This window comes from Phyllostomus discolor, chromosome 14 (assembly GCF_004126475.2).
Source record: "Phyllostomus discolor isolate MPI-MPIP mPhyDis1 chromosome 14, mPhyDis1.pri.v3, whole genome shotgun sequence".
In the NCBI taxonomy this organism is placed as follows: domain Eukaryota; kingdom Metazoa; phylum Chordata; class Mammalia; order Chiroptera; family Phyllostomidae; genus Phyllostomus; species Phyllostomus discolor.
In genome coordinates this window covers 46,719,066-46,743,516 of record NC_040916.2, presented here as the reverse complement: position 1 = coordinate 46,743,516, position 24,451 = coordinate 46,719,066, and the positions used below count along the sequence as shown (strand labels likewise).

The window sequence follows — 24,451 nt, the reverse complement described above, 5'->3', positions numbered from 1 at the left end:
TTGGGCTGAGAGTGGGGTTGTGAGACTTTATTTGCTCAGAGAAAAGTGCCCCCTCCTTCACTTCATCAGTGGCTTCCCTGGGGAGCCCTCCCTGCCCTGCAGTGGGTCCCAGGCAGGCAGGACAGTCAGAGGTAGGCTCTCCTGAAGGCAGAGTGACTGTTACTCCTGTTCCAGCTGCAGCCGAAGGAAAACACCTGCAAGAGAAGGGCGAGCTGGGTGGCAGGAATAAGGGCAGAGAGGGCAGGAGCTTGGTGGGGCGCTCTGAGCATTTGCATTCAGTCAGTCACCCAGCGCCTGAGGGATCCTGTCCTGTGGTACAAGCTGTGCAATCACACATCGGAAAAAAAAATCCTAGTTGATCTTTCCCTCACTTCACCCTGTCTACAGCGGGTACCCAATCCCAGGTTGAAAAGCAGGACCTCAGCTTGAGACTGGATCCTTAGTATTCTTTCTCCCATTTGTTGTGGGGCTGGTGGTGGCAGGACAGGGCCTGGGGCTGAAGGACCTCTTTACCTGAGCACTTGGCATAGATTGTCTTCTGGTCTCTGCTCTGGGCGACGCAGGACATGTAAAGCTTCTGGTCCTCAATCTTTTCCACGTCAATGTTTAGTACAGCCAGAGAGCCCACGGGGATCAAGCTGGGAGAGGAGGAGGCTTAGCCCAGCCTTCACACGAACCCCTGGCCCTCACTCCTTCACCCCTGTGATCCCCCATCATTCTCATCCCACCTTGCCTCAGGGACTTAAGTGGCCCTGGGCTCAGGGCCTGCCTGCCAGCTCCCAGAACTGGGGAAGGTGAGAGACAGGCAGGGCTCCTGTACCCTAACTGCCCAGGACAGCCACCCCCATGACTAAAAGGACCATGACTTTGGCCAACACCATGAGGATCTGTACTTACTTTTTGAACTTGATGTTGAGGCTGAGTGTTAACAGCCCCTCTCCAGCCAGGAAGGCAATTTTAGAAAAGGTCTCATCTATCATAGTTGTCAGGGACCCTCCGTGGGCAAACCTGGGGTGGGGACAAGGAGCAAGGCCGGGCTGCAGCGCTGGGCACACTGGTTTCCTGTGCCTTCCCCACCCTGAGGCAGAACCACCCTGCCTCTACTTTTCCCAGGAAAAGAAAGGAAATGGAGCTGGATCCCACCTAATCTCCCCCCACCCCACCCCCACATTCTCTTGAGAAGGGAGAAGGACTGGAGATGGAGTTAATGATCAATCACCCCTACATGAGGAAGCCTCCACAGAATCCCAAACGTGTGGAGTTCAGAGGCCTCCAGGCTGGCAAACACACTCACACGGGGAGGGTGATGCACCCCGATTCCACAAAGACAGAAGCTCCTGTGCTCAGGACCCTCCCAAGCCTCACCCCACACATCTCTTCATCCAAATGTTCACCTGTCTCCTTTATCAAATCCTTTAATAAACTGGTAAGCGTGTTTCCCTGAGTTCTCTGAGTCACTCTAGCAAATTAATCAAACCCTAAAAAGGGATTGTGGGAACTTCAGATTTGTAGCCAAATCAGAAGTTATGAGTAACTTGGGGACCTACTACTTGCGATTGGCATCTGAAGTGGGGGGCAGTCTTGTAGGACTGAGTCCTTAACCTGTGAGATCTGACACTCTGTCCAGGTAGACAGTGTTGAAATTGAGGTAAATTGTGGGATACTTTGCTGGTGCCCCAGAGTATTGCTTGGTGTGGGGAAGAACCTCCACACATTTGGTAGCCAGACGTGTCAGAAGTGGAGCGTTCTGTGTGAGTAGCATAGGAGACACAGGGGAAAGAAAGACATGAGAACTGTGTTTTTACCTGCACAGGAGGTAGGCTGAACTGGGTTTTTCTAGCTCAGTAGTAATCTCTTCTCTGGATGCCCGCAGTACACTGCCCTGAGTGTGGGATGGTCCTCTGATAAAAGCCAGCCACATGTGTCCCCCCCCCCCCCCCCCCCCCGCCATCCCCGCCTCCTTGAGGTTTTCCTCTTCGGAAGGGAGGGGATCCCTGACCTGGGCAGGGCTCTGGCCTCGTCCTCCGGGGTCTGCATGCACTAGTGTAGAAATCTGTCTCCATGGACGGTGCCAAGGGCTGCAGTCTGAACCCACCACCCGTGGAGGGCGGACATCCACTAAACTCTGTGAATTCTTTTTAACTGCAATTGGATCCTTATCAGGCCTTGGGACCCTGAAGCTTCTTTTTACCTCTCCTTTCTCTCTCTCCCTTGCAGGAACTCCAGCACCCCCAACAACCTTCAGTCACTGCAAAGCAGGAACTGGGATGGAGGAGAAGGTAGAAAATTATGGATTGGGTGGTTCACTAGCCTTAGGCAAGAGGCTCAGGGACAGCCTGATTTAAAACAATGTTTTAAAAGTCCTTACCCGAGAATATGTTTATTGATTTGAGAGAGAGAGAGAGAGAGAGAGAGAGAGAGAGAGAGAGACATCAATGTGAGAAAGAAACATCGATGTAAGAGAGAAAAATTGATCCATTGCTTCCTGTACATATCCTGACCAGGGATCAAACCCACAACCTAGGTATGTGCCCTGACCAAGAATTGAATCCAGAAACTTTTGGTGTATGGAATGATGCTCCAACCGAGCCACCTAGCCAAAGCCACCCTGATATTCCTTGTGGATGTATTTATGTCCAGAGTGAGGTCTTTCCTAGCTCCCTCCCAAGTTTGGAAGCAGCAGAATACAGTGGAGAGAGCAATGGACTTGGAGCCCCGCTTCCTGCACTAGAGTCCCGCATCTGACCTTGATTGCATTGTGCTGTCTTAGGCAAATTAAGTTACCTTACCTCTGTGTGCATCAGTTTGCCTGTGGGTAAAACATGAAGTGTGGATAGATGGTGTGTGATAGCTATGTAGTGCTTTATGGTTGATGAGCACATAGGCCCATGATATTATACCTATCAGCCACTCTGGTAGGTAGGTATTATTGCCCCAGGTAAGAAGACTGAAAGCCAGAGTTTAAATTGCTTGCTTGGGGTTTCAAGGCCAGCAGTGGCAGAACAGGACTGGAGGCCTGGCTCCTCATTCCAGATCTTGTCCTCTTCCAAGTTCACCACATCCCTCTCAAAGTGGCCTGTAAAACCCCTTCTTACTGGAAAATTCTTGCACTTGGGAGGAATTCCTGCAGCTGGGAGGGAGCTAAGGAGGCTCTCCCTTATCTGCACAATAGGACTGGACTAAATGACCCAAATGTCCTTGCAGTCTAGTGCAACCCCACCCAGCCCCTTAGGGAGAGGTACAGTCACAAGGCCTGGTGTGTGCCCAATCCACCTGCTGAGCCAAGCCCCAGAAGCAGCCAAGCCACCTCAGCCTTATCTGTAGTCTTACCCAGGGGCCCCCTCCAAGTAGGGTCCTGGCTGGAAAAGACAGACAGACTTCTTCTTGGATGGGTGAAAAAAGATGGCATACTCGAAGCCTTGTCCTTCCACTGGGATGCACCTGGTGAAGAGGCGCCAGTCACTTTTGTCTGGGGAGAGATGGGCATTGGAGCAGCTGGAGAAGGGAGTGCACAAGGGCAAGGGGCTGGTGCAGGATGGAGTGCCAGTCATTCAGCACCATGGGGTTGAGGCCTGAGTCAGGCACAGGGTCAAGGAGAGCACCAGAGGACACCCAGGCTCCACACCCAGGAGTCTTCCATCGGAGACCGGAGGCACAGCCACGTCCCCCAGGAGCCCTTGGTCTGGAGGGAGAAACACTCAGGAAGTTTCCTGGTTAAGGGTGGGCATAGGGTCAAGGTCAGGTCAAGACTTTAACAGACTCTATACACTGAAAATTAAAAAATGCAATTCATGTAATTCATGTATAGTAATTCAAAATAATGACAGTACTAAACAGCAAAATAAATGCAGAAAAGCTCACCCAAATTCTGATCCCCCCGCTCCCAAGACAACCACAACTATATCCTTTTTGGATGAGTACCAACTTCTTTTAAAAATTACTTTGGTGCCCTTGCTTTGTCTGTGCCATAAACCCAAGGATAGTCTGTGTACCATACCACCCCTTCCTCACCGGGCAGGAAAAACATACACATGAAATGGGAGAGACAAGAAAACATGGACACACGCTCACTCGAACCCAGCACACGCACACACACACGTACAAGCAAAAAGATGGAGGTGGAAAGCTCTGTTAATCTGGTGGGTGGGTGGCCTGTAGAGCAGAGCACGGGCCTAGCAGAGCATGGATGTGGGCCAGGCCTGCAGTGGGGGAGGGGGCCCCAAAGCCTTTTGGGTTGGAGGAGGAGGATTTGGGATGAGGCCGAAGGGCAGCGGGCTGAGATGGCAGTTCTCCCGTGCGGCCTCTAGGGTGAACTCTGTTCAGATGGGAGGAGGGAGCCCAGACAACCAGAGGTTGCATTCCCTGTCCAGGGCTGCAGCACAGCGGGTGGAGTTAGCAAAAAAAAAAAAACAACTTTTAGCTGAGAGTCAGAGCCTTGAGTTCCCTTCCCCAGCGTCTGTGAACGCAGGGGAAGGGGTTGGCTGACCCGACTCCGACTCCGGTGGGCTGGGACAGCTGTGCTGATGAACCCCCTCAGGCCAGGACTTACCTGAGGTGGCTGCTAACCCAGATGGGAGCTTGAGCCCCTGGATGTGATCTCTGTTGGACTTGAAGGAAGGCAGTTTGACCCAGCCATCGGCCTTAGTCTTCTCCAGAAATTCCTGGTACAGGCTCAGCATGTCTGGACACCAGCTGGCATTGGGAAGGGCATAGTCCTTTAAATCTGTCTTCTCTGGGCAGAACCTTGAGACCTGAGTGAGAAAAATCAGGGAGATTAGACGAGTGTGCTCCTGCATTTTTGGCTTCCTTAATCCCTTCCACCAGTGTTGACCTGAGGGAAATGCCCGTCTTCCTTGCAGAGGGGTTGGGTGGCTGGGCTAGGAGACCCTAAGGCCTAGTAAGGGGAGGAAAGGAATTGGGTCTGACAATTTCTAGGGGCATGTTGCTTGTGGTTTGCGCCTGGTAATTATCCTGTTTTAAAACCTGTGAGCTGTTCTTTGAGGCTGTGAATTGCCAGAATTAACCCCATGGTAGAGATGGGGAAACTGAGGAAATATGGTTAAGGCTGCTAAGCTTGTGAGTGTGAGAGCTGATGGTCAGACTAGAGCCCTTTCTGAGAGACTGTCTTCCCTAGGGGCTGACCACAGCTGGTGAGGACCATGGTTACCACCTCTCCCCTCAGGGACTACTGCAGCTTGTCCACAGTTGTGGGCCTGCCCCAGCAGGGCAGCTCCTTTGAAAAGGGTTTTGAGTGCCCAGAGAGGTGGAGAGGCGGAAAGACGTGGTACAACCTGTGGGGTGAGGGGTCCCCTATGGCTTCACATGCTTATGCAGCAATCACAGCTGTGGTCAGTAAGCCAGGGGCTTGCCAAGATCACACACAGGGTCCTCCCACTGGGGATGCCCCAGCTCAGCTGCAGCAGGAGGAGAGAGATCACTGGATGGCCACACTCAAGTCAGGCCAGGACAACAGTGTCCTGGTGGTCTTAGTTTTTGATCTAGGCTACTTGGTATCCCCAGAGCATCTTCCCTTTGCCAAATTAAACAGCTCCCCAACACCTGTCTACCTGCCCTGGCCACAATCTAGGAAGAGGAGATTTGGGGTGCTCCTTATGCCCTAGGCACCCAGGAGAAGGGCTGTCCATTGGCTGAGCTGGGAACTCACCAGGGAGTCCGTGGAAGATCCGAATGCTGAGGCAGGGTTGAGTCTGGGCAGGATGCGGGCGGCACCAGGAAGGGCTCCGTGGTGCCTGAGTCTTGCTGCCCCTTGGAGGCCTCTTCTTATCATGGCTGAGCACTGGGGTCCGGTCGGCAGGGCTGCTGGCCGACTCCTGAGGAAGCAGCAGGTGAGAGCACTTTTCAGCAGTACCTTGGGGCCTGTGCAACCTGCTCTCGGACAGGCCTCCCTTCTTTCTGTCACAAAGCTTTCATCAGCAGCCTTCCACTGCAGGAGGTCAGACAAGACCGGTTGGTTGAGAAACACCCATAGGTGCTTGGGGCCTTAGCCCCACCCAGGGCTTGGGGAGGGGCGGATGCTGTTGGGGCATGAATGCACAGCAGGGCTGGCTCGAGTCCAGAAAGAAGTATTTGCTAAAGAAGCAAAAAAAAAAAAAAAAAAAATGCATAGAGGAATAGTACATAGAGGTTTGGAGAGCTGCCCTGGAGCTCTGGGGAGAGAACCCAAAAGAATTCCCAGAAAGATCAAGGAAGGCTGTTTCTTGATTTTAGGGTGTTGGTGGTGTGTCTGTGTATGTTGGTGTGTGCTCTCAAATCTTTGTTACCATTCTGGGACTCAGAAAACCAACACAGGGCCCTTAGCCAGGCAGAGAGCAGCACGGGGAATCCCCTACCTGCTGGTTCCCAGCAAGGATAGACGGGGAGGGGAAGGACTTGGAGGGGAGGACAGAAGATCAGGCGGGAGGAAGCAGTTTAGCAAGGGTACTCTGTCACTTTGGAAACTCCAGGGAGGGGATGATGGCAGCGGAAAGTGCTGAGGGTGAGGGGGGCATGGACAGCGGGGGCAGGGGAAACTTTGTCACTGCTAAGCCTGGAAAAGAGGTAGGTTTGAGTTGGGGGGTGGGCAGTACTCAGCCAGCATTTGCAAGGTTGTGGACTTTTTTCTTCTGGTGGTGTTTCTTCGTTTCAGTTGAAACTGCCAGTTTTCAAGTAAAAGTCCCAGTTTCTAGTTCACTAGAATAAAGCATATTCTAAAGATCAGAACTGTACAAATGTAGAATTATAAGAATAATAATGGTGATGACATTTTGGCAGGTTCTAAAAGAGCAAACAGATTTAACATGGAAATTTAAGAGTTTTGTCCTACCTTCTGGATTTGGCTGCCCTAAAAGACTAAAGTGTAAATATTTTTCTCATCTCTTATGAAGCTTTGAATGAGACTTCCTCAAGGACTGGAGGAACCAGTTTTTTGCTCTATCCAGGTCCTGGGTCCAACCAAAAATATATGAATTAGTTGTCCATACAAAAACAGAGAGTTTCATACAAAGCAGGAGGTCAGGTATCTCCAGGTGAGTGGAAAGATCTGGTAGGGGGGGAATCTTCATTCCAGTTGTGCAGCAGCAGCAGCAGCAGCTAGCCGGAGCTGACCTCCCGTGCCTCTGGCTTGCCCTGGGGCCTCCAGGGTACTGGGTATTTCTGCATTCCCTCTGCCTGCCTCTGTGTGTGATTCTTGATTTGGAAGATGAGACTTGAGGAGGAAATAAAAGGATCTGAGGTAAAGGGGAGAGTGAAATTTCCCCAGGGGGCCTCAAAGACTGGAAACTGACCTCAGAAAGGTTGCCTAAGAGAGATGCAAGGGCTGTTCTCCCAAGAGCCAGTAGTTGTACCTCGGAAAGGAAATTCTTGTTTCATTGCCTCAGAGCCACGTGGGAGCTGGGTTATCACCCTTTCATGGCCAGACTTTCTTTGTGGATTGTACATCCCAGTGGGATTGCCATCTCTTGTTGCCTGACTAGAGGAGTAACACCTTCTGGAAAATAATAGAAAATTATTGGTCTTTGCCCCATGTTCCTGGCACAGAACTCCTAGATCACTTAGAATTCCCTGGGTGACAGTGTAACTGGAAAAGACACTAGCGTTTGGGCTACTTATCACTACCAAACCCAACAAGCAATGACAGGGATTGAATCTTTATGGGCACTTTATTCAGGTGGCTGGCAATCTGAGAAGATGGTGGGTTCATACCCTGACAAACCACCTTCTCTTCTCTTTCCCTACCAGAATTTTTATAAGGTGGGGGTGAGTGACTAAACAAGGAGTGGTGACGGCTTTGAAATTCAGGTAGGATTAGTTGAGCAAAGCTTCAGCATCCCTCTTCTGGGCAGTTAGCTGTTTCCAGGGGAGGGTGGTCATCTGCTCTCCCTGGAACACAAAAGGTCCGGGTGTCCCCAGGTGGTAATCTTCTATCAGTGCCCCAGGGGGCTGGCTGTTTTCCCAGGAGCCAGGATGTGCCTTATCTGTAGTTTCTGAAACAAAAGCTTTAACATACACATTACTTGTTAGACTTGTAACTTTTTACCTTAAGCTAAAAATTTTCCAAATCTTGAGTCCCCTATCAATAGGAGTGTCTTTTGCTCGAAGGAGAGGACTCTGGGTGGGCTCCTGGGTGTAGCTGATCACCAGAAGGACCAAGCCATGATCAGAAACTTGGAACTTTTAGTTTCACTTCCCATCTTGCAGGAAGGGGAGAGGGACTGGAGATTGAGTTGATCATGCCTCTGTGATGAAACCTCCCCCAAATCCCAATAGTATGGGGTTTGCAGAGCTTCCAGGTTGACAAACCCCAGCTCCTTGGAGACAGAAGCACCTGTGCTGGGACCCTCCTGCACCACGGCCTATGTGCCTCTCCATCTGGATGTCCGTGTGTGTCCTTCATTGTAACCTTTATCATATAATAAACTGGAAAACGTATGTAAGTGTTTCTCTGAGTTCTGTGAGCTGTTCTAGCAAATGATTGAATCCAAGGATGGTGGGAACCTCTGATTTGTAGCCAAGTCGGACAGACGTTGTGGGCAACCCGGGGACCTACTACTTTTAGCTGGCATCTGAAATGATGTCAACTCAGTCATGGGACTGAGCTCTTAACCTGCGGGGTCTGCACTTATTCTGGTTAGTGTCAGAATTAAAACGTGGGGCATCCATCCAGCCGGAATCACAGCGAATTGCTTGCTGTGGAGGAGTAACTCCCACCTCTGGTGTCAGAAGTGCTGTGCGGAGAGTGAAGTAGAAACACAAAATTTTTCTTATAGATACCCTCCCACTTTAGTTGTTTCACAATTTTTGGTTAAATCAACTTTCAAATATTTATACCATTATGAGTTATGCACATTTTGCTCTGGGCTTTAGCACATATTATATAGTTCTATTTCCTTTCTTGTATTACTCTTATTTTCCTTGAGTTGATAATTACCAAGGTCTGGCTGGATGCTCTGGTCTAGGGGAAAACAAGGGAACTGAAGGAGTTGACCGGAGGTTGAGATGATCAACCATCATCTCCCAGCTGGGAGGGAAGAGAGGCCAAGAGAAAGAAAGGAAAAGAAATGAAGGTCTGGCCAGATCTGTGGTACTGAAGAGCAGGCATAATGTGTTCAAGAGTATGGCCAGTTGAAGGTAATTAGAAAAAAGTGTCTGAGAGAACATTGATGGTGATGGCAAAACCATGGATGAGGCCCCAGTTTGGGTAGCCGGAGTAGGATGGAGGAGCCGGCAAAGGCCGTCTTGGAAGAGAAACATTAGAATTGTGGAGAAAGCACTCTTCCCCGTTTCTGACTCTTTTCCCGCCGTTCCACAGATCTTGTGGACTCTTTCTACAACAGTGATCCGTTTCTAGGTGTGGACTGGGAGGTCAGCTATCCAGAAAGATGGGAAGGTGCTTGGCTAGTGCCTTGAGTGGTTTCTATTACATGGGCTTTGGCCCAGCAATCCTGTGAACTCAAAAAGACCAAACAAAACCAGGTCAGAGAAAAGAAAGTGTCTCCCCAGACCTGGGCTCTCTGGGGAAGCAATTAGAAAAGAGGAGGCCAGTCTTGTTGCCTGCCTGGTCCATTTCCAGTTTGGGATCCATGGGGCAATGTTGAGTCTGGGGGCTTCTCTTGCTGAGATATTACCTGTCTCCAGAAGCACATCCTGGATCTGACCTGCCAGGAGGTGCCCAGGAGAACCGGCAGTGCTGTGCTGGTGAATGGTTAACAACCAACTCTTTACAGGGAGGAAGCTCTAATTGGTAGCATTTGCTAATTTCTGGGGTGTAATATTCCCAGGGTGGCTGATTTCAAGCTGCCAGTGTGAAGCCACTGACACTGTGAAGATGGGAAGAAACGTGCACAATTGGCTCCTGCAAGTTGGTAGGAACCAGCTCTAGTGCAGCACTGAACTAGAAACTTCTTTGGTATGGAGAGAAGCAACAGGAGTAACCAAGGCCTTGGTAGGTTCAGTGATCGCTTCTTGGTTCCAGCCTTTTCTTCCTCTCATCAGGCTCCCAAATCTAAAGTCACACCACTTCTTTCCTTGGAGCTTCCTGTCCCCACAAGGCCGGCTATGCTGTAGCACTTAGTCTTTCCAGATGGTTCTGGACAGGTGGTGGAGCCCCCCTGAGGGGAACTGCACTTCCAGGTCATTCTGTCGGGATGGCCCCCACCTGGAAGGAACTTCCATGATGGTCCTCCCTAGATGCTATTGCTATTTAGTCCTCTGTGAACTCAATCCCTCCTGAAGATGGCTCACCCAGGGTGATTGCTGGTAAGCTCCCAGACTGCCCATTTGCCTCTCAGTTCATGGCTGACCTTTAGACTCTGCTCCAGCTGACCCGGCCCTCAGGGAAATTCAGTTTCTTGATATTATGAGCTAAGGGTCAGGGGTCAGGCTGGGCAGGGGCAGCTGTGCACAACAGAGAGTGAGGGGAAAACTGGGGGTACACAGAGCAGGCGGCCCTGGCTCAGCCTCACTCAGGAGCTGCCATGATGCAGGACAGGCCTAGTGCCAGCTTCTCCACTTTTTCAAGAAAAGCCAGCCCAAATCCAGACTTGTATGTGAAAGTTCTAACATTGAGACGTTGCAATAGCTTTATAAAAAATATCGCATGGGACAAAGTAAACATCTCCAGCTGGATCTTGTCCTGCAGGCTGCTGATTGTGCCACATGGTCCCTTTCCTTTCATCATTCTCCCCAAGTCTGTTGCTTGTGTGCCCAGATCTAGTCTCTCTGCTCCCAGATCGGCTGTCTTTTCCTGGTTCCTTTTGGGAGGGACCTTCCTAAGATTCAATTTACAACATTGACACCCGTGGTGGGCCCTTTGGAAAGGAAAATAACTCTCACATGTTGAAGCCAGATGGCTGTGCACTGCCTCAGGGTTTTTGCTTCATCTAGTTTCTAAGGTTTTGGGTCTTGGTTGTGGATGGGAGGTACTCATGGGGATGCTTGGGGAAGGGCAGAAACTGAGCTTCAGACTATAACCAACATAGGGAAAAGGCCATCTTCACCCAGCGTGGGGCACAGTATGGAGGTAGAAAATGTGGTTGCTTAGTACTTTGCCCAAAGGGACCCTGGGTGGCTGGACTGGTGGGTGCCCACCTGGAAGGGCAGGGCTGTGGCAGAGGATCATGTGCAGAGGAACAGGGGGCTGATAGTAGGTGCTGGCTCCAGGTGCCACTGCCTGTGGGATTACTGGGCTGATGGAGGGGTTTGTACAGGGACAGAGAATGTGCCAGGAATGAGGGGAACTGAGCTGCCCCCAGAAATGGGAGAGCCCCTACCACATCTCAGCTGGAACCGAGTTCCTACTTGTGAACCCATAAGGGCAGAGGCAGGACCTCTACACTCAGACAGTGACAAATCCTGAAGGGTGTGTGTGTGTGTGTGTGTGTGTGTGTGTGTGCTCGCGCACGCGCACTCAGGGTGGGCGCGCAGGAACTAGCCAGGTCTGAAATCCCCTTTTCCTCGAACCCAGACAATCACTGAAGAGGTGGCTTCTCCAAACCAGTGGGAAGGCCACATGGTGCCACTGGCACATCTGCTTTACCAGCTTGGGGTACAAAGTAAGGTCACATTCCTTTTAAAAGCATATTAAATGATTAATACCCTCCCCATGATAACCTGAGCCCCTTTGTCCCCTGAAAACTCTGATATAGGGTGTCAGTAACTGTTCAACCAGGTCGGCGGCAAAGCTCACAAACCCTCCGAGTATGGTGATGGTGACCCGGCTGCTGCTGAGTGCCTGGAACCCCTGTCCCCTTTCCTCAGGGCCAGGGGCATCCTGCGGGTAGAGCATGTGTCCACACAGGATAATCAGACGGTACAGAGCCAAGTTCTGGGGCCCCGATGGGGCATCACTCCTGCTGATGAGTCGCAGGAGGGGCTAGGGTGTGGTGAGGGCCTGTGAAGGCTGAAGGAGAAAGGAGGCACCGCCAGGCCTTGGGAGCAGGTGGCAGGAGATGCTCATTAGGTGATTCAGCTCCCAAGAAGCTCCTGGAGGAGCCTGAACCCTGTCCCTCACAGAGAAGCCACCCAGGGCTCTCCCACCTCCAGCCCCTAAGCTAGGAGAGCCCTCTCCTTTTGGGGGCAATTTTCCTTGCTAACCTCCGTGTACTACCCTTCTCCACCTCCCATCTCCACAGCCAGTCCTCAGCCCTCCACTTAGTGGTGTGAGGGAGGCCACTTCTCTTCTCCAAATTCTTCTCATCTTTCACAAGAGTTGGCAGAGCCCCAAACACAGGCCAGAAAGGTTAGTGTCTGAAAAACCGGTCCTTCCTCCCTGGTGGCTGGTAGGCTCTATCGTCATATCTCTGGGGAATGTGCTGTCGGCATCCCGATCTTTGAGGGCCCTGGCAAGATTAAGGTTTGAAGAGGCAACCAATGGATATTTCTTTCTCATCAGTGTTTCTCTCCCTCTCCTTCTCCAACCCTTCCCCTCTCTCTATAAATAAATAAATAAATAAATAAATCTTTTTAAAAAGTTTCATATTAAACTGCCTGACCATGGATTCCTTCCTGGAAGCTGGGCTGTTCAGGAGTGTCTGGCTCTGGGGCTCTGCCTTGGGCTCTGTCTATGAAGACAGAGAAAGAGCCCACTGGGAGGGCCCTTCCTTCCTGAGGCTGTGGCTCCTGGCCTCAGCAGGGACGGGAGATTGGGAGATGTGGTCTTGAAACTGAAAAGACACTGGCATTCAGGCTGCCTGTCACTACCAAACCCAATAAGCAATGACAGTGATTGAATCTTTATGGGCGCTTTATTCAGATGGCCGGTGATCTGAGAAGATGGCGGGTTCATACTCTAACAGACCATCTTGTTTTTTCTTTCCAGGCCAAGGTTTTTGTAGCAGGGAATAAACAAGGAGCGGTGAGGGGTTTTGAAGTTCAGGGAGAACAAGGTGAAAGAATGTGCAACATTCCTGTCCTGGGCAGTTAGCTGTTCCCAGGGGCTGGTGGTCCTCTGCCGCTCCCTGGAACACAAAAGGTTCAGATGCCTCCACTTGTCCCCCAGGCGGTAATCCTCAGCAGTGCCCCAGGAGTTCAGCTGTTTTCCCAGGAGCCAGGATGGGCCTTATCTGTAGTTTCTGAAACAAAAAAGTTTTAACATATACATTACTTACTAGACTTATAACCTTTTACCTTAAACTAAAAATTTCCAACTCTTGAGTCCCCTATCAGTCTCCTTTGAGGGAGAGGTGTCTTGTCTGTGGCTGGGCACTGGGCACACGGCACTGTCATTGTGCCTTGGTGGCTTTGTCAGAAAAGAACAGCGCCATAGCTGCTGTGGTGTAGAGTTTGTGCTTGCAGAGAAAATCTTGCTCCCTCCCTGGTGTCCTCTGTTAGTCTGAGCTAGCTTGGCTCCTGGACACTGTGGACTCCGGTGCTTTTTTTTTTAAGATCCTATTTATTTTTCAGAAAGAGGGAAAGGGAGGAAGAGAGAGAGAGACATTGATTGGTGGCCTTTTGCATGCCCTCTACAGGGGACCTGGTCCGCAACCCAGGCCTGTGCCCTGACTGGGAATTGAACTTGGGACCTTTCAGTGGGCAGGCTGGTGTTCAACCCACTGAGCCACACCAGCCACAGCCCCAGTGCTTTTTTTTCAGATAAACTTTTATTTTTAAAAAATTCTTTAAAAAATGTATTGACTTTAGAGAGAGACAAACATTGATTTTTGTTGTTGTTGCATGGATGGTTATTGTATGTGCCCTGATGAGGGATTGAACTGCCAGCCTTGGTGTATCGGGGCAACACTCTAACCAACTCAGTCATCCAGCCAGGGCTGACCCCAGTACATTACTCCCTGCCCCCACCTCTGGCAGCTGTGGCAGAGTTACCTGGCTCTTTAAATGCACACACAGGTGCACGTGTGCACACACAGGCAGGTACAAGGCATGCACTCACAAACATACTATGCATGGCCACACAGAGTCATATATGCATGCACACACACATACACAGACACACACACCCAGATGTGGACATACACACTTGGAACATACACGTGCATATACACAACACACACATGGTTTTATGTGCACTTATTTATACACTCACACATGCATGCATACTCACATACATGTATATACAGGGTACACACAGGTGTACTCTCACACACAAACACACAGATATGAACACACGTGTGCTCACAGAAACACACAGGTAGATATTAATGTACACACATGGCATGAGTACACATTGACATGCTCACTCACACTGAGCCACATAAATACCACACGTGCACACAAACTCACACATGCACACACACCTGTTTACATATTGTGATATTGAGAGTTTTTACCATGCATTATTCATCATAGCTTTAAGTTTTGCTTCTCTTTTAAAGTGTAATTATTCCCTCAAAGGGTCACAATGTAAGCAGTTATTCGTTATGTTACTTCTTAGTTAAAGTGGGAACCTGAAAGTAGGTTTTGATAAGGACAACCTTCAGTCTGAGATTACAGAAGTGAAATTTCCCTGGATGCACATGTTTGCCAGGTACCCTCTCTCTGAAAGGGTGTAGCTGGACCAGTCTAATTTCTTCAAGGGAGAAGCCCCACAGAATCCTCAGACCGGATCTGGAGGTGCCTCCAGGAGCCTTTGGTCCAAGTCTCTCATCTTATAGAGAAGGAAACTCAAGTTCAATCAGGCCTCATTGGTGATATTTATAAAATGTACCTCAATCTGTTCACTTCCCTCACCTCTCAACCACATGAAAAATCCCAGGGAAAGACTCTGATCCCTTAGGTAAGTGCCTCCTCCTTGGACCAGAGTCTGTGGTCATTGGGGTGAGGAGCTATGATGAACTAAAGCTGGGCCAGGGCCTGGCTCAGTGCCGGGGTGTGACCAGCAGTCCTCCTCCCCCACTAGAACCACATGAAACCTGAAAGGGCTGTCAGCGTAGTTCTGTTACCAGAAGATGGGAGGAGGGACGGATGGACAAAAACGACTGATGTCCATGACTGTATCACAGCAATAGCCCAGCAGTGTCTGTCCCAGAGATGAATAGAAACAAAGAGGTCAGTCGTGAGGGGGAGGGGCAGCTGAGGAGGCAAGTCCCTGTGAGAAGATCATGTTTGCGGGGAGAAGGGATGAAATGCAGGCAAAATGAAAGAAAAGAGGAGTAAAAGTGGCATTCTCTGCTACTCGTCTTTGAAGTGCTGCGCTCCACAGTTGTTTGCCCAGAGTGCTTCAGAAACTCAGGGAAGTTCGTGGGCATGTCACTAATCGATTGAGACTAGGGTGACTTTATGGAAGCATTTTTTTCATATTTTAAATTTTGGCAGGGTGGATATTATTCCTGAATCTTGTTGCGAGCACTTTGCCTTTTGTCACATTTATCCTTACCTGCAGTGGTGGGTTTATCTTCTTAAGAACATTAAGTTAGCCCTGGCGGGAGTAGCTTAGTGGATTGAGTGCGGGCTGCTAAACAAAGCATCGTAGGTTCGATTCCCAGTTAGGGCACATCCCTGGGTTGCAGGCCAGTAGGGGCCACGTGAGAGGCAACCACACATTGATGTTTCTCTCTCTCTCTTTCTCCCTCCCTTCCCCTCTCTAAAAAAATAAATTAAATTAAAAATAAAAAAGAACATTAAGTTAATTCAGAGGGAATCAACAGCCTTAGTATTGTCTATTTACTAGGAAAATTTGTTACATTTGTATTCCTGATTTGGATAATGTACAATTAAAGACAATTAGCTACTGCTTTATAACATCCACCTCTAGTCCTTTACACATACAAAATTATTATTATTTTAGAGGTTGGTTTTCTTTCTGATCCTAAAATGGACACTAATGATACACCATTATCAAATTTTTCCTTACTGTTGAAACTTTATCAATTTCTTGATCAGGGTATTGTTCTTTATGAAATAGACAGTTTAAAATATTCAGTGACAAAGGAAATGAGTTTGTTCCACCTCTGCCTACTCCAGGGTCCATCTCTGTGGCCTAGCACTTATTCCATCAGACTTCAGGACACCTACCTCAGTGCCTGAGCTTGTAATCGCAGGCAGACAGGAAATCCTGGTGTTAGGAGCTCGGGATCTGGAGTCAGAAGGACCCAGATGCAAATCCCAGATTTGTCTCAGCTTCCTCATGTGTGAAATGGGAATAACCAGAGTATCTACTTCATAGGGTGCCTGTGTAATTTGGGGAAATTTACTTAATCTCACAGAGTTTGCTCACCTGTAAAATAAGGCCATCAATAGTATGTAAAAAGTTAAGAAGGTAAGGCAAATATGTTGATACAATGCCTGGAAAATTGTTTTTAAGTAATAGCTATTACTTTTCCATAATACTTGTTTTGCAGTTGGAGTGAACCACTCTAGAGAAGACTTATGGGTGAATTCCTCTTCGTTTCACTCATAAGATATAGCCTCATCATAACCAACCTCTGCATGTCACCTTTAGTGCTGCTTCTCCCCTAAAGGCACCTGAAGACACCACTGGCTGAGGAGGGCAAAGACTTGCTTTCAAATCCGTCACCCACCTGTTCATTAAGAAGATTCTTTAAGGTCAGTGTAAATCACTGCCCCCTGGAGGCTGACAGCCCTCAGCTTCTGGCCCTCTACCTTCGCTCTGACCCCTTCCACACTTGGCTAGATGGCTATGTTCTAGAAGCACAAGGCCGAGGGCATGGAAGGGCTTTAGGAGGTGGGGAGTGAACTGCCACAGCTCAAGGCTGGCCACATGTTCCCAGGGGAGTTACTGGTTCAAGGTCCATGTGCCCCACCCACACTGCAAAGGCCAATATTCAAATCCTCAGAGTCTGGAGTAAGGGAAGGCTTATTGATCAAGAAGGCACAAACTTGAGAAGATGGGGCCCCCTTAGGGCTTTCTCAAATCCATCTTAAGAGAGCCCAGAATCCAGGCCTCTTTAGGTCAAGGGAAGGGAGAATGAGTGGGGCAACAGGTATGTGACTTCTTGGCGCCAACAGGGACCCAAGAAAGAGCTCAAAATCTCTAAATCTCTTTGTTCCCTGGTCTGTTGACCTCTGCTGTTCTGAGACTGGTCTTCAGGCTCCTGCAAATCTTTGATAAACAATCATTATTTTGTAAGTATTTCCCCACCTCCTTGGGAGAGGCACCCCCTGGCAGAGCTGTTCTTGAAAAACTTGAGCCTCAGGCAGAATTTCTCTGATTGTTAGCATATTTATATCAGGAGCTGTGAGCATGAAGGCAAGGGGAAAACCACAGGCTAGAATTAAGATAGAGTCAGAGAGACTGAGCCTTTCACTGTTACAGGGGGAGTTGGCTGGGACACTCATTTTCACTAATGTCATCTGCCATTGTGCATGCACCATTCAGAGTGTGAATACTGGTCTAAAGAACATGCCCCAAGTCTGACAGGTGAGCTGCAAAAGCCAACCCCTCGTAGGCAGGCGAGCCATATCTTACCCTGCCCCAGGGCTGCTCCTCCTGTCCTGCAGGAAGTCCAAGAAGCCAGGAGCTACTTAGGACTCTGAGGGCACCCCTGTTCCTAACATGAAAAACAGCAGGGAGAATGCTGAGGGACCCAATCTCTGTGGCTGGTGCTCTGCTATCTGCAGAGGAATCTTAGTTCACTGTGGCAACTGGGACATGTTCCCCATCGACCCTGTCTTTCTTCCATAGTTACTGTGGCCACACAGGCACACCCTTGGTTCCATGAAGAGAGCCACCATTACTTTCTGGTGGATGGGGCCAGAAGAGCAAGTTCCTCTCCCAAGAGTGAGGCTCACCTCTGGGGGCTCCTGTGAACCCAGTGGGCCTGGGTTCCCACAGCTACAGTGCTCTACAGACACAGTTCTTCAGCTGTGGTCACACACATTACCACCCAGGGCATGCAGATTCCATCACCCAAAAGTCTGAAAGGGGCCAGTTTTGGAGTCTGGCCAGCTAATGGCCCTGATTCCACAAAGCTCTTTCCCTTCCTACTCTTGCCCACTGTTCTGCCTCTGTTTGCCCTCTTCCCTCCCACTGCACCTCCACCCATGCTACCTAGGAACTTGCAGACAAGATTCTAAAACTTTGAAGTTTAGACCCCCAGCATCCTATGCAGATAATCCCCCTTTTCCATACTGATTCTCTAGGCGCCATAAATTGGTAGTAAGGTGGGCAGGTGTGTGAAGGGGTAGAACAAGGGTGATTTAGCTCTACCTGTCCTTCTGCAGGCCTGACAAGATTCCACTACTGGAGACAGAAAGGTGGGTGGTACATAAACCAGAACTGGCTACTTTTCTTGGAAAAATGTTTTCCTGTAATAACTCACCAGGCACTTCTGTATTGATTCTAAGTTGAGTTCCTATTGGCTTTTAAGTTCCTTGACTATAGCTATGTTTATCTAATATATGTGTTACAGAACAGGGCCAAGGGGGGTTACGATATACTATTACTGAAAGGACCCCCCCACTAGGTTCGCTATGCCTGCCACCAGAGGAAAAACATCTCTCAGTGTCAGAGATTTGTGAAAAGGAAAAGAAATATTTATTTAAAGCTATACAGACTTAGAGTACTGACCTGATGTCTTCATTAAAATATTGAAGTCTTTTAGGATACCCACAGATGCACACAGTCCTTCCTTCTCCTCCTTCCCTAATCTGGGGCACCATATCTCAGAAAAAGAAGCAGAAGTCCATGATTCAGGCTCCTGGCACCATTGGCTGTCTCGCTGCCAGGATCTCCAGTCAATCCAAAGCCATGTGGCACCTTCTCGTGGCCCACCAGCAAGAGTCCTTTCACCCCTTTTCTCCCAGGCAAAGTCTCTCCTGCTTCCTAAGCCACGTGGCAAAAGGGAGCACCCCAAAGCCATGTGGTCCTCACTCTCACCAAACCTGCAGGGTCCCCACTCTGCCAAAGCCTTGTGGTTCTCCCCTTGAATGGCTGCCAAGTCTGGGTTTAAATTCCTGCACCAATCTTCCTCTTCAGCCCCATTTCCGACTCCTCCTAAAATCAGTTACACCTTCTAGCATCCCTGTATTATTCCAGGTTTACTGGGCTGCCATTGTAAGTCTGAGCGGGTGTGGCCCCATGTCATGGAGCCAATCTTCTCCAAGCTTTCACGCAGGCGCTGTAACCAGGGGGAGCTACACCTGCCTTACATCTTGGGTGGAAGTCACTTCCATCCCTCTGATTGAAAGCATGGCCACAGCTATTTAACATATCTATAAAACCAGTTAAAGGTTATAGATATGTTAAATGTCCATGCCAGAGGTTAGCTGCAAAGCTGTTGCTGTATAAAACAGCTCTGCATGTTCCTGCTCCATGTGTCCCTTCCCCGGGGGTGAGGGGTGAGGACATCCTATAGGTCTTTCTAATATTTCCTGGACACCTTGAGTTCTGACCACATTCCAAATCCCTATTTGGGCCCCCCGCCTCTTGGCTGCACCCTGTTACATATGGGCTCCAAACACTTAACACATTGCTGTGTCTTGTGGGCTCAGAAGTGTGCTGACATGACTCTCGACCAATGTGGGCAAAGATAAGAGTGACAATTACAGAAAATATGCGTTTTGCATTCACTGACTCACTTAACCCCCATGGCAGTCCTAGGAAATAAGGACTCATGTTACCTCTGTTTCACAAATGAGGAAATGGGGGCACTTAGAGGCTACGTAACTTGCCCAGAAGGTCAGGACTTGGACAACACCTGAACCCAGGACATCGAGCTCTGAAGCCCAGGCTTCGACTTCCTCTCACTGAGACAGATCATGGGCTGCCAGAGGACTGCCCTCTAGAGGCAGCCTGGGCAGATGAGGCGCTAGCAGAGGAAGCTACCAGCCAGACACTGTAATTGTGGATTAAGTCTCCTTAGATGAGCACAGAGCCTAGTGCAGGAGCCAGGTCTCAGCAAGTTTTATCTTCTCAGGGCAACGGTGTCCTAGTCCGATCACTTCCCTCTCTCCCTGGGGATACGTCACACATTGACTGCATACGTCCTCTGCACTGTACTAAGTGATGTATGTGGACTTCCTCTTCCACGCCCCACATCCCTACAAGGTTCACTGTTTTTAAAAATAGTTTTGTCCTGACATGTGGTTCAGTGGGTTGAGTGTCGTCCTGCAAATAGGAAGGCCAATGGTTCAATTCTCCATCATGGCCCATGTCTGGGTTGTCGCCAGCCCTCTGACTGGGGTGTGTGATCAATGTGTCTCTTCCACATTGATGTTTCTCTCCCTCTCTTTCCCCCTCCCTTCCCCTTGCTCTAAAAAATCAATTAAAAAATCTGAAAAAAAAAATCAGGATCCCTTGACTGTAATAGTTATGATCCAAGAATATTTAAGAAAATCAGTTTTTATTTTATCAAAGTAATTTCTAGCACAGCATTTGGAATCAAGCCTTGTGAAAGCAAATTTTATTATTAAAAAGAGTATATCCTCTACCTTATTCCGTTTCCACTTCCACAGACTCAACCACTTTGAAATATTATAGCCGTTTCTTTCATTTTAAAAAGTTGCTTAAAGTGTTTTGATTTTTCAGTGGTAGGTTTGTACTTTGTTACTTTGATTTCACTTTCCTTACTAACATTTCCATATTTTATTTTGGATTAGAACCTATGAAACTTCAAAATATACATATGTTGTTTTTAATAGGAGCTTTGTAAGAATTTGTGTAGTGATTAAATGCTGAGATTTCTATTATATTAAATTTTCTCTTAATAAAATTTTAGAAAGGCAATCCTGGCATTGGGAGCCTCAATCCTGGTTTATTTTATTTAAAAAAATATCACAAGTCTTTGGTCTTTCATGCTGTGATTTATTTGTCGCCAGTTTTTAACCCTTGAAGGCTTTGTTTCAACAGCACTCCCATGCTTTTATCACAAATACAGTGCACACTGAGGAAAATTCAGTCACTCCTAATATCTAATAATTAGGCTTGCAAACCTGCTACATAAAAACCATCAAGTACTACCTCCTCCCACTGTAGGATTATGTAGTTTGGGATCATCCTGGCTACTCTCATTTAGATTACCTAATCCTCATTAGTTGTTTTTTGCTACATTACCTCATTTTAGCAACACTATTTCTGAGGGACAGGAACCTGGGAGTACATTAATTGGGTGGTTTTGGTTCAGGGTCTCTCATGAAGTTGCAGTCAAGGGAGCAAGGCTGGGGCTGCATTCTCTGAAGACTAGACTGGGGCTGGAAACTTCAGTTCCTCAGCACACGGACCTTTCCATAGAGATGCTCTTCACATGGGATTCCTCAAAGTGAATGATGAGGGGGAGGGAGAGAGAAATCTTGTATCTTGAAACTTTGCTGAATTCATTTATTAGCTCTGGCTTTTTGATGGATTCTTTGGGATTATCTGTGTATAGAATCATGTCATCTGCAAATACTTCTTCCTTTCCAATTTGGATCTTTTTCTTGCTCAACTGCTCTGTCTAGGACTTCTAGTATTATGCTGAATAGCAGTAGTAAAAGTGAATCTGTTTTTTCCCTGATTTTAGGGGGATGGCTTTTAGTTTTTCACCTTTCAGTGTGACATTGGTTGTGGGTTTTCTAGATGCCCTTTAGTATGTTAAGAAAGTTTTTATTCTGAGTATTTCTGTCATGAAAGAGTACTGGATTTTGTCAATGCCTTTCCTGCACCCATTGAGAGGTTTATATGGTTTTGCTTCTTTGTTTTATTAATGTGGTGTATTACACTGATAAATTGCCTTGTGTCAGACTACTCTTGTATTTCTGGAATAAATTCCATCTGGTTATGATGTATAATCTTTTATTTTTTAATCTTTTAAATGTGCCGTTTGACTCAGTTTGCTAGTATCTTGTCGAGGATTTTTGGTCTGTAGTTTTTTTTACTCTCTCCTCGTGGTGTCTTTGTCTGTAGCCCACTTAACTTTATATCCATAGGTAAGATGAGGAATAAACCAATTCTGTAATTCTGAGCTTATAATAGTAGTGCCCGATCAAAAATACTATTAAAAGAAATTTTTTTTTACAGATTTTATTTTAGAGAGAGGGGAGGAGAGAGAGGACAGAAACATCAACTGGTTGCCGCTTGCAGACTGGGAACTGACCTAGAGACATATCATTTCACAGGCCAGCGTTTAATCTGCTGAGCCACAGCAGCCAGGACACAAATTTCCAACTTTTCCAAGACATAAAATCCATGACTTACTTTTGGCGATTTAAATTAGGAAGAATCTGCCTTATTATCTCTATCACAGAGAATGTTGTATACTTGGTACTGAAAAATATATATTTGGCTAGGGTTCCACCATGGCTGTTTATTGGGCAGAACAGGAGTTTGGCCGCTGGCATAGAGAAAAGGCTAGGGTCCCAAGAGGGCGATGGGGTGGGAAACGTAGGAACATGAAGGACACAAGCTTCCTTAACACAGAACGAAAAGGTTTTCTCAACTCCCTTTTGTTTCATTCTTGCTTTCCCAGTAGAGAAAAAAGATAGTATTTTTCATTTTTTTATTCCTCCAACAATGTATTTCTGCACATGACTATCTTTCTATTATGTTTCTTAGAAATTTAGAAACCTGTGGTTAAGACAAAAACTCACTCCCTAGCTTGTACTGATAGTTCAAAGATATTTGAACACTGGACAACATCAGTTTCCAATCTTTTCTTAAAAAAAGATTTTATTTTTTAGAGGGGAGTGGAGTGAGAAAGAGAAGGAGAAATCCATTGCCTCTTGTACATACCCTGTCTGGGAACTGAGCCCACAATCCACGTACCCTGACTGGCAAAGGAACCGGTGACCTTTTTGCTTTGCGGGACAAGGCCCAACTAACTGAGCTGCACCGGTCAGAGCAATTCCTAACCTTCATTCAAAACGTTACTTACCACTCTGTTAGAGAGAAGATAATGGGCAATGAGGAATAGCTCCATGGTTTATGGAGGAAACTTGTGACAGAGTGGAGCTGGCAACAATTCTGATTGTACCTCCCTCCTTTCTGACTCTTTAGCCAAATGTACTTTATCAAAATACAACCTGATGAAGGCAAGAATGCCAGGGTTTGATGAAGCTTGAGAACAGTCTGCTGCAAAGCAGAGAAACCATTTTGACCTTACCAGGAACTTCTACTCTTCTTTCAGTTGGGGTTGTGCAGTCTCAGTCATATGCTGCAATGTACCCTGGACGTGATCAAACCAGTGTGAGAATTAAAATTACAAGTGGATAGCAAAGGGAGGTGGAAGCACACTTAAGAGAAAGAAAAATGAAGGCATTTTTCTTTCCTTAAGAAAAGGTTATTTGGTTATTTGGCATTCTTTCATTTAGGTTCTTTTGCCTTGAATGTAGGTCTGATGTGCTTTAGCAGTTTTGCAAACCTGTTCAGATTCACTAAATGATTCAAGAACCTTCAATGTCTAAATTCCTACTTGTTAGGTGAAACTAGACAGCAGTGCTGGGCTCACTGCTTAGGCTCCACATATTTAAACATGCCTAGTGTCCATGAAAAGCAAGCTGTTAGAGACATCTTAAGAGCCCATTATCTCTGTAATTTCAGGATTAAATAGAAGGAAGATGGGGAAGAAAGGGTGGCTGTTGCTAGCTGTGTAAACTGCAAAGCTGTCAGTGCAGGCAGCTCCCTGGCACTTCCCCAGGCTCTATCAGGATTTCCAGGAAAAGGAACTGCCAAACTCACCTCTGTACTGACCTGTCTGCTGCGGTCTTTCTCTTTTCCTTCTTTTTCATAAAAGAAAGGTGATTTAGAAAGTTGCAGAGGTAGAAGTGAGCCATAGAAAACATGGGTTCAGGAAACAAGTTACAGCAAAAGAAGAGCCCTTGGAGCTTAGGAGAAAGATAGACAAGAACTTTGCAAGATGAAAAAAGAGAGGTTAGGGTGTATTGGGGACAGGGGTGGGGGAAGAGAGAGAGGAGGAAGGAAACACCAATTGGTTGCCTCTGGTACGCAGCCATCTAGGGATTGAACCTGAAACATAGGTGTGTGACCTGACTGGGAACCGAACCCTCAACCTTTTGGTACACGGGATTGCTCCAACCAACTGAGCCACCCAGCCAGGGCTCCTCCCCAAATTCTTATGTTGAAACCCTAATGTTTAATGTGATGGTACTAATAGGTGGAGCCTTTGGGAGATGCTTAAGTAATGAGGATGGAGCCCTTATGAACGGGATTAGTGCCTTTATAAAAGAGGACCCACAGAGATCCCTAACCCCTTTCCTCATATGAGGACACAGTGAGAAGGCATGCACTATGAACCTGAAGGCAAGTCTTCACCAAGATGACCATATTGGGGTTTTGATCTTGGACTTTCCAGCCTCCAGAACCATGAGCAATAAATTTCTGTTGTTTATTAATTACTCAGTCTGTGGTATGTTGTTTTGGCAGCTTGAATAGACTATGACATGTAGGAAACAAATCCAGGCTCCTTCCAGTGATGGTAAATTAAGCTGTTGGTAAGACACAACTGCATAGCCCAGGTTAAAAATGGCACAGTGGTTTAACCCCTGGAATCCAAGAGAACTGAACTGAGGTATCTATTCCTACAAGAACTAGTTGTGTTCCCTACTG

General features: G+C 47.7%; 1 protein-coding gene across 2 annotated transcripts; it reads right to left on the bottom strand.

The window, feature by feature from the left end:
* THEM5 (thioesterase superfamily member 5) lies at positions 1–17,423 on the bottom strand. 2 transcript variants are annotated; one of them, XM_036015730.1, is made up of 8 exons: positions 15,967–17,423; positions 7,344–7,486; positions 5,666–5,944; positions 4,550–4,751; positions 3,331–3,469; positions 898–1,008; positions 514–638; positions 1–194 (listed from the first exon to the last, which is right to left on the bottom strand). In XM_036015730.1, the coding sequence occupies exons 3-8, from the start codon at positions 5,786–5,788 to the stop codon at positions 160–162; spliced, it is 735 nt and encodes a 244-aa protein (XP_035871623.1). In that variant the 5' UTR covers positions 5,789–5,944; positions 7,344–7,486; positions 15,967–17,423; the 3' UTR covers positions 1–159. The 2 variants fall into 2 exon arrangements, with proteins under 2 accessions (XP_035871623.1, XP_028358840.1); XM_028503039.2 differs by lacking the exons at positions 7,344–7,486; positions 15,967–17,423 and having other exon boundaries at positions 5,666–6,027.
* Between the last annotated feature and the right edge of the window lie 7,028 nt (positions 17,424–24,451).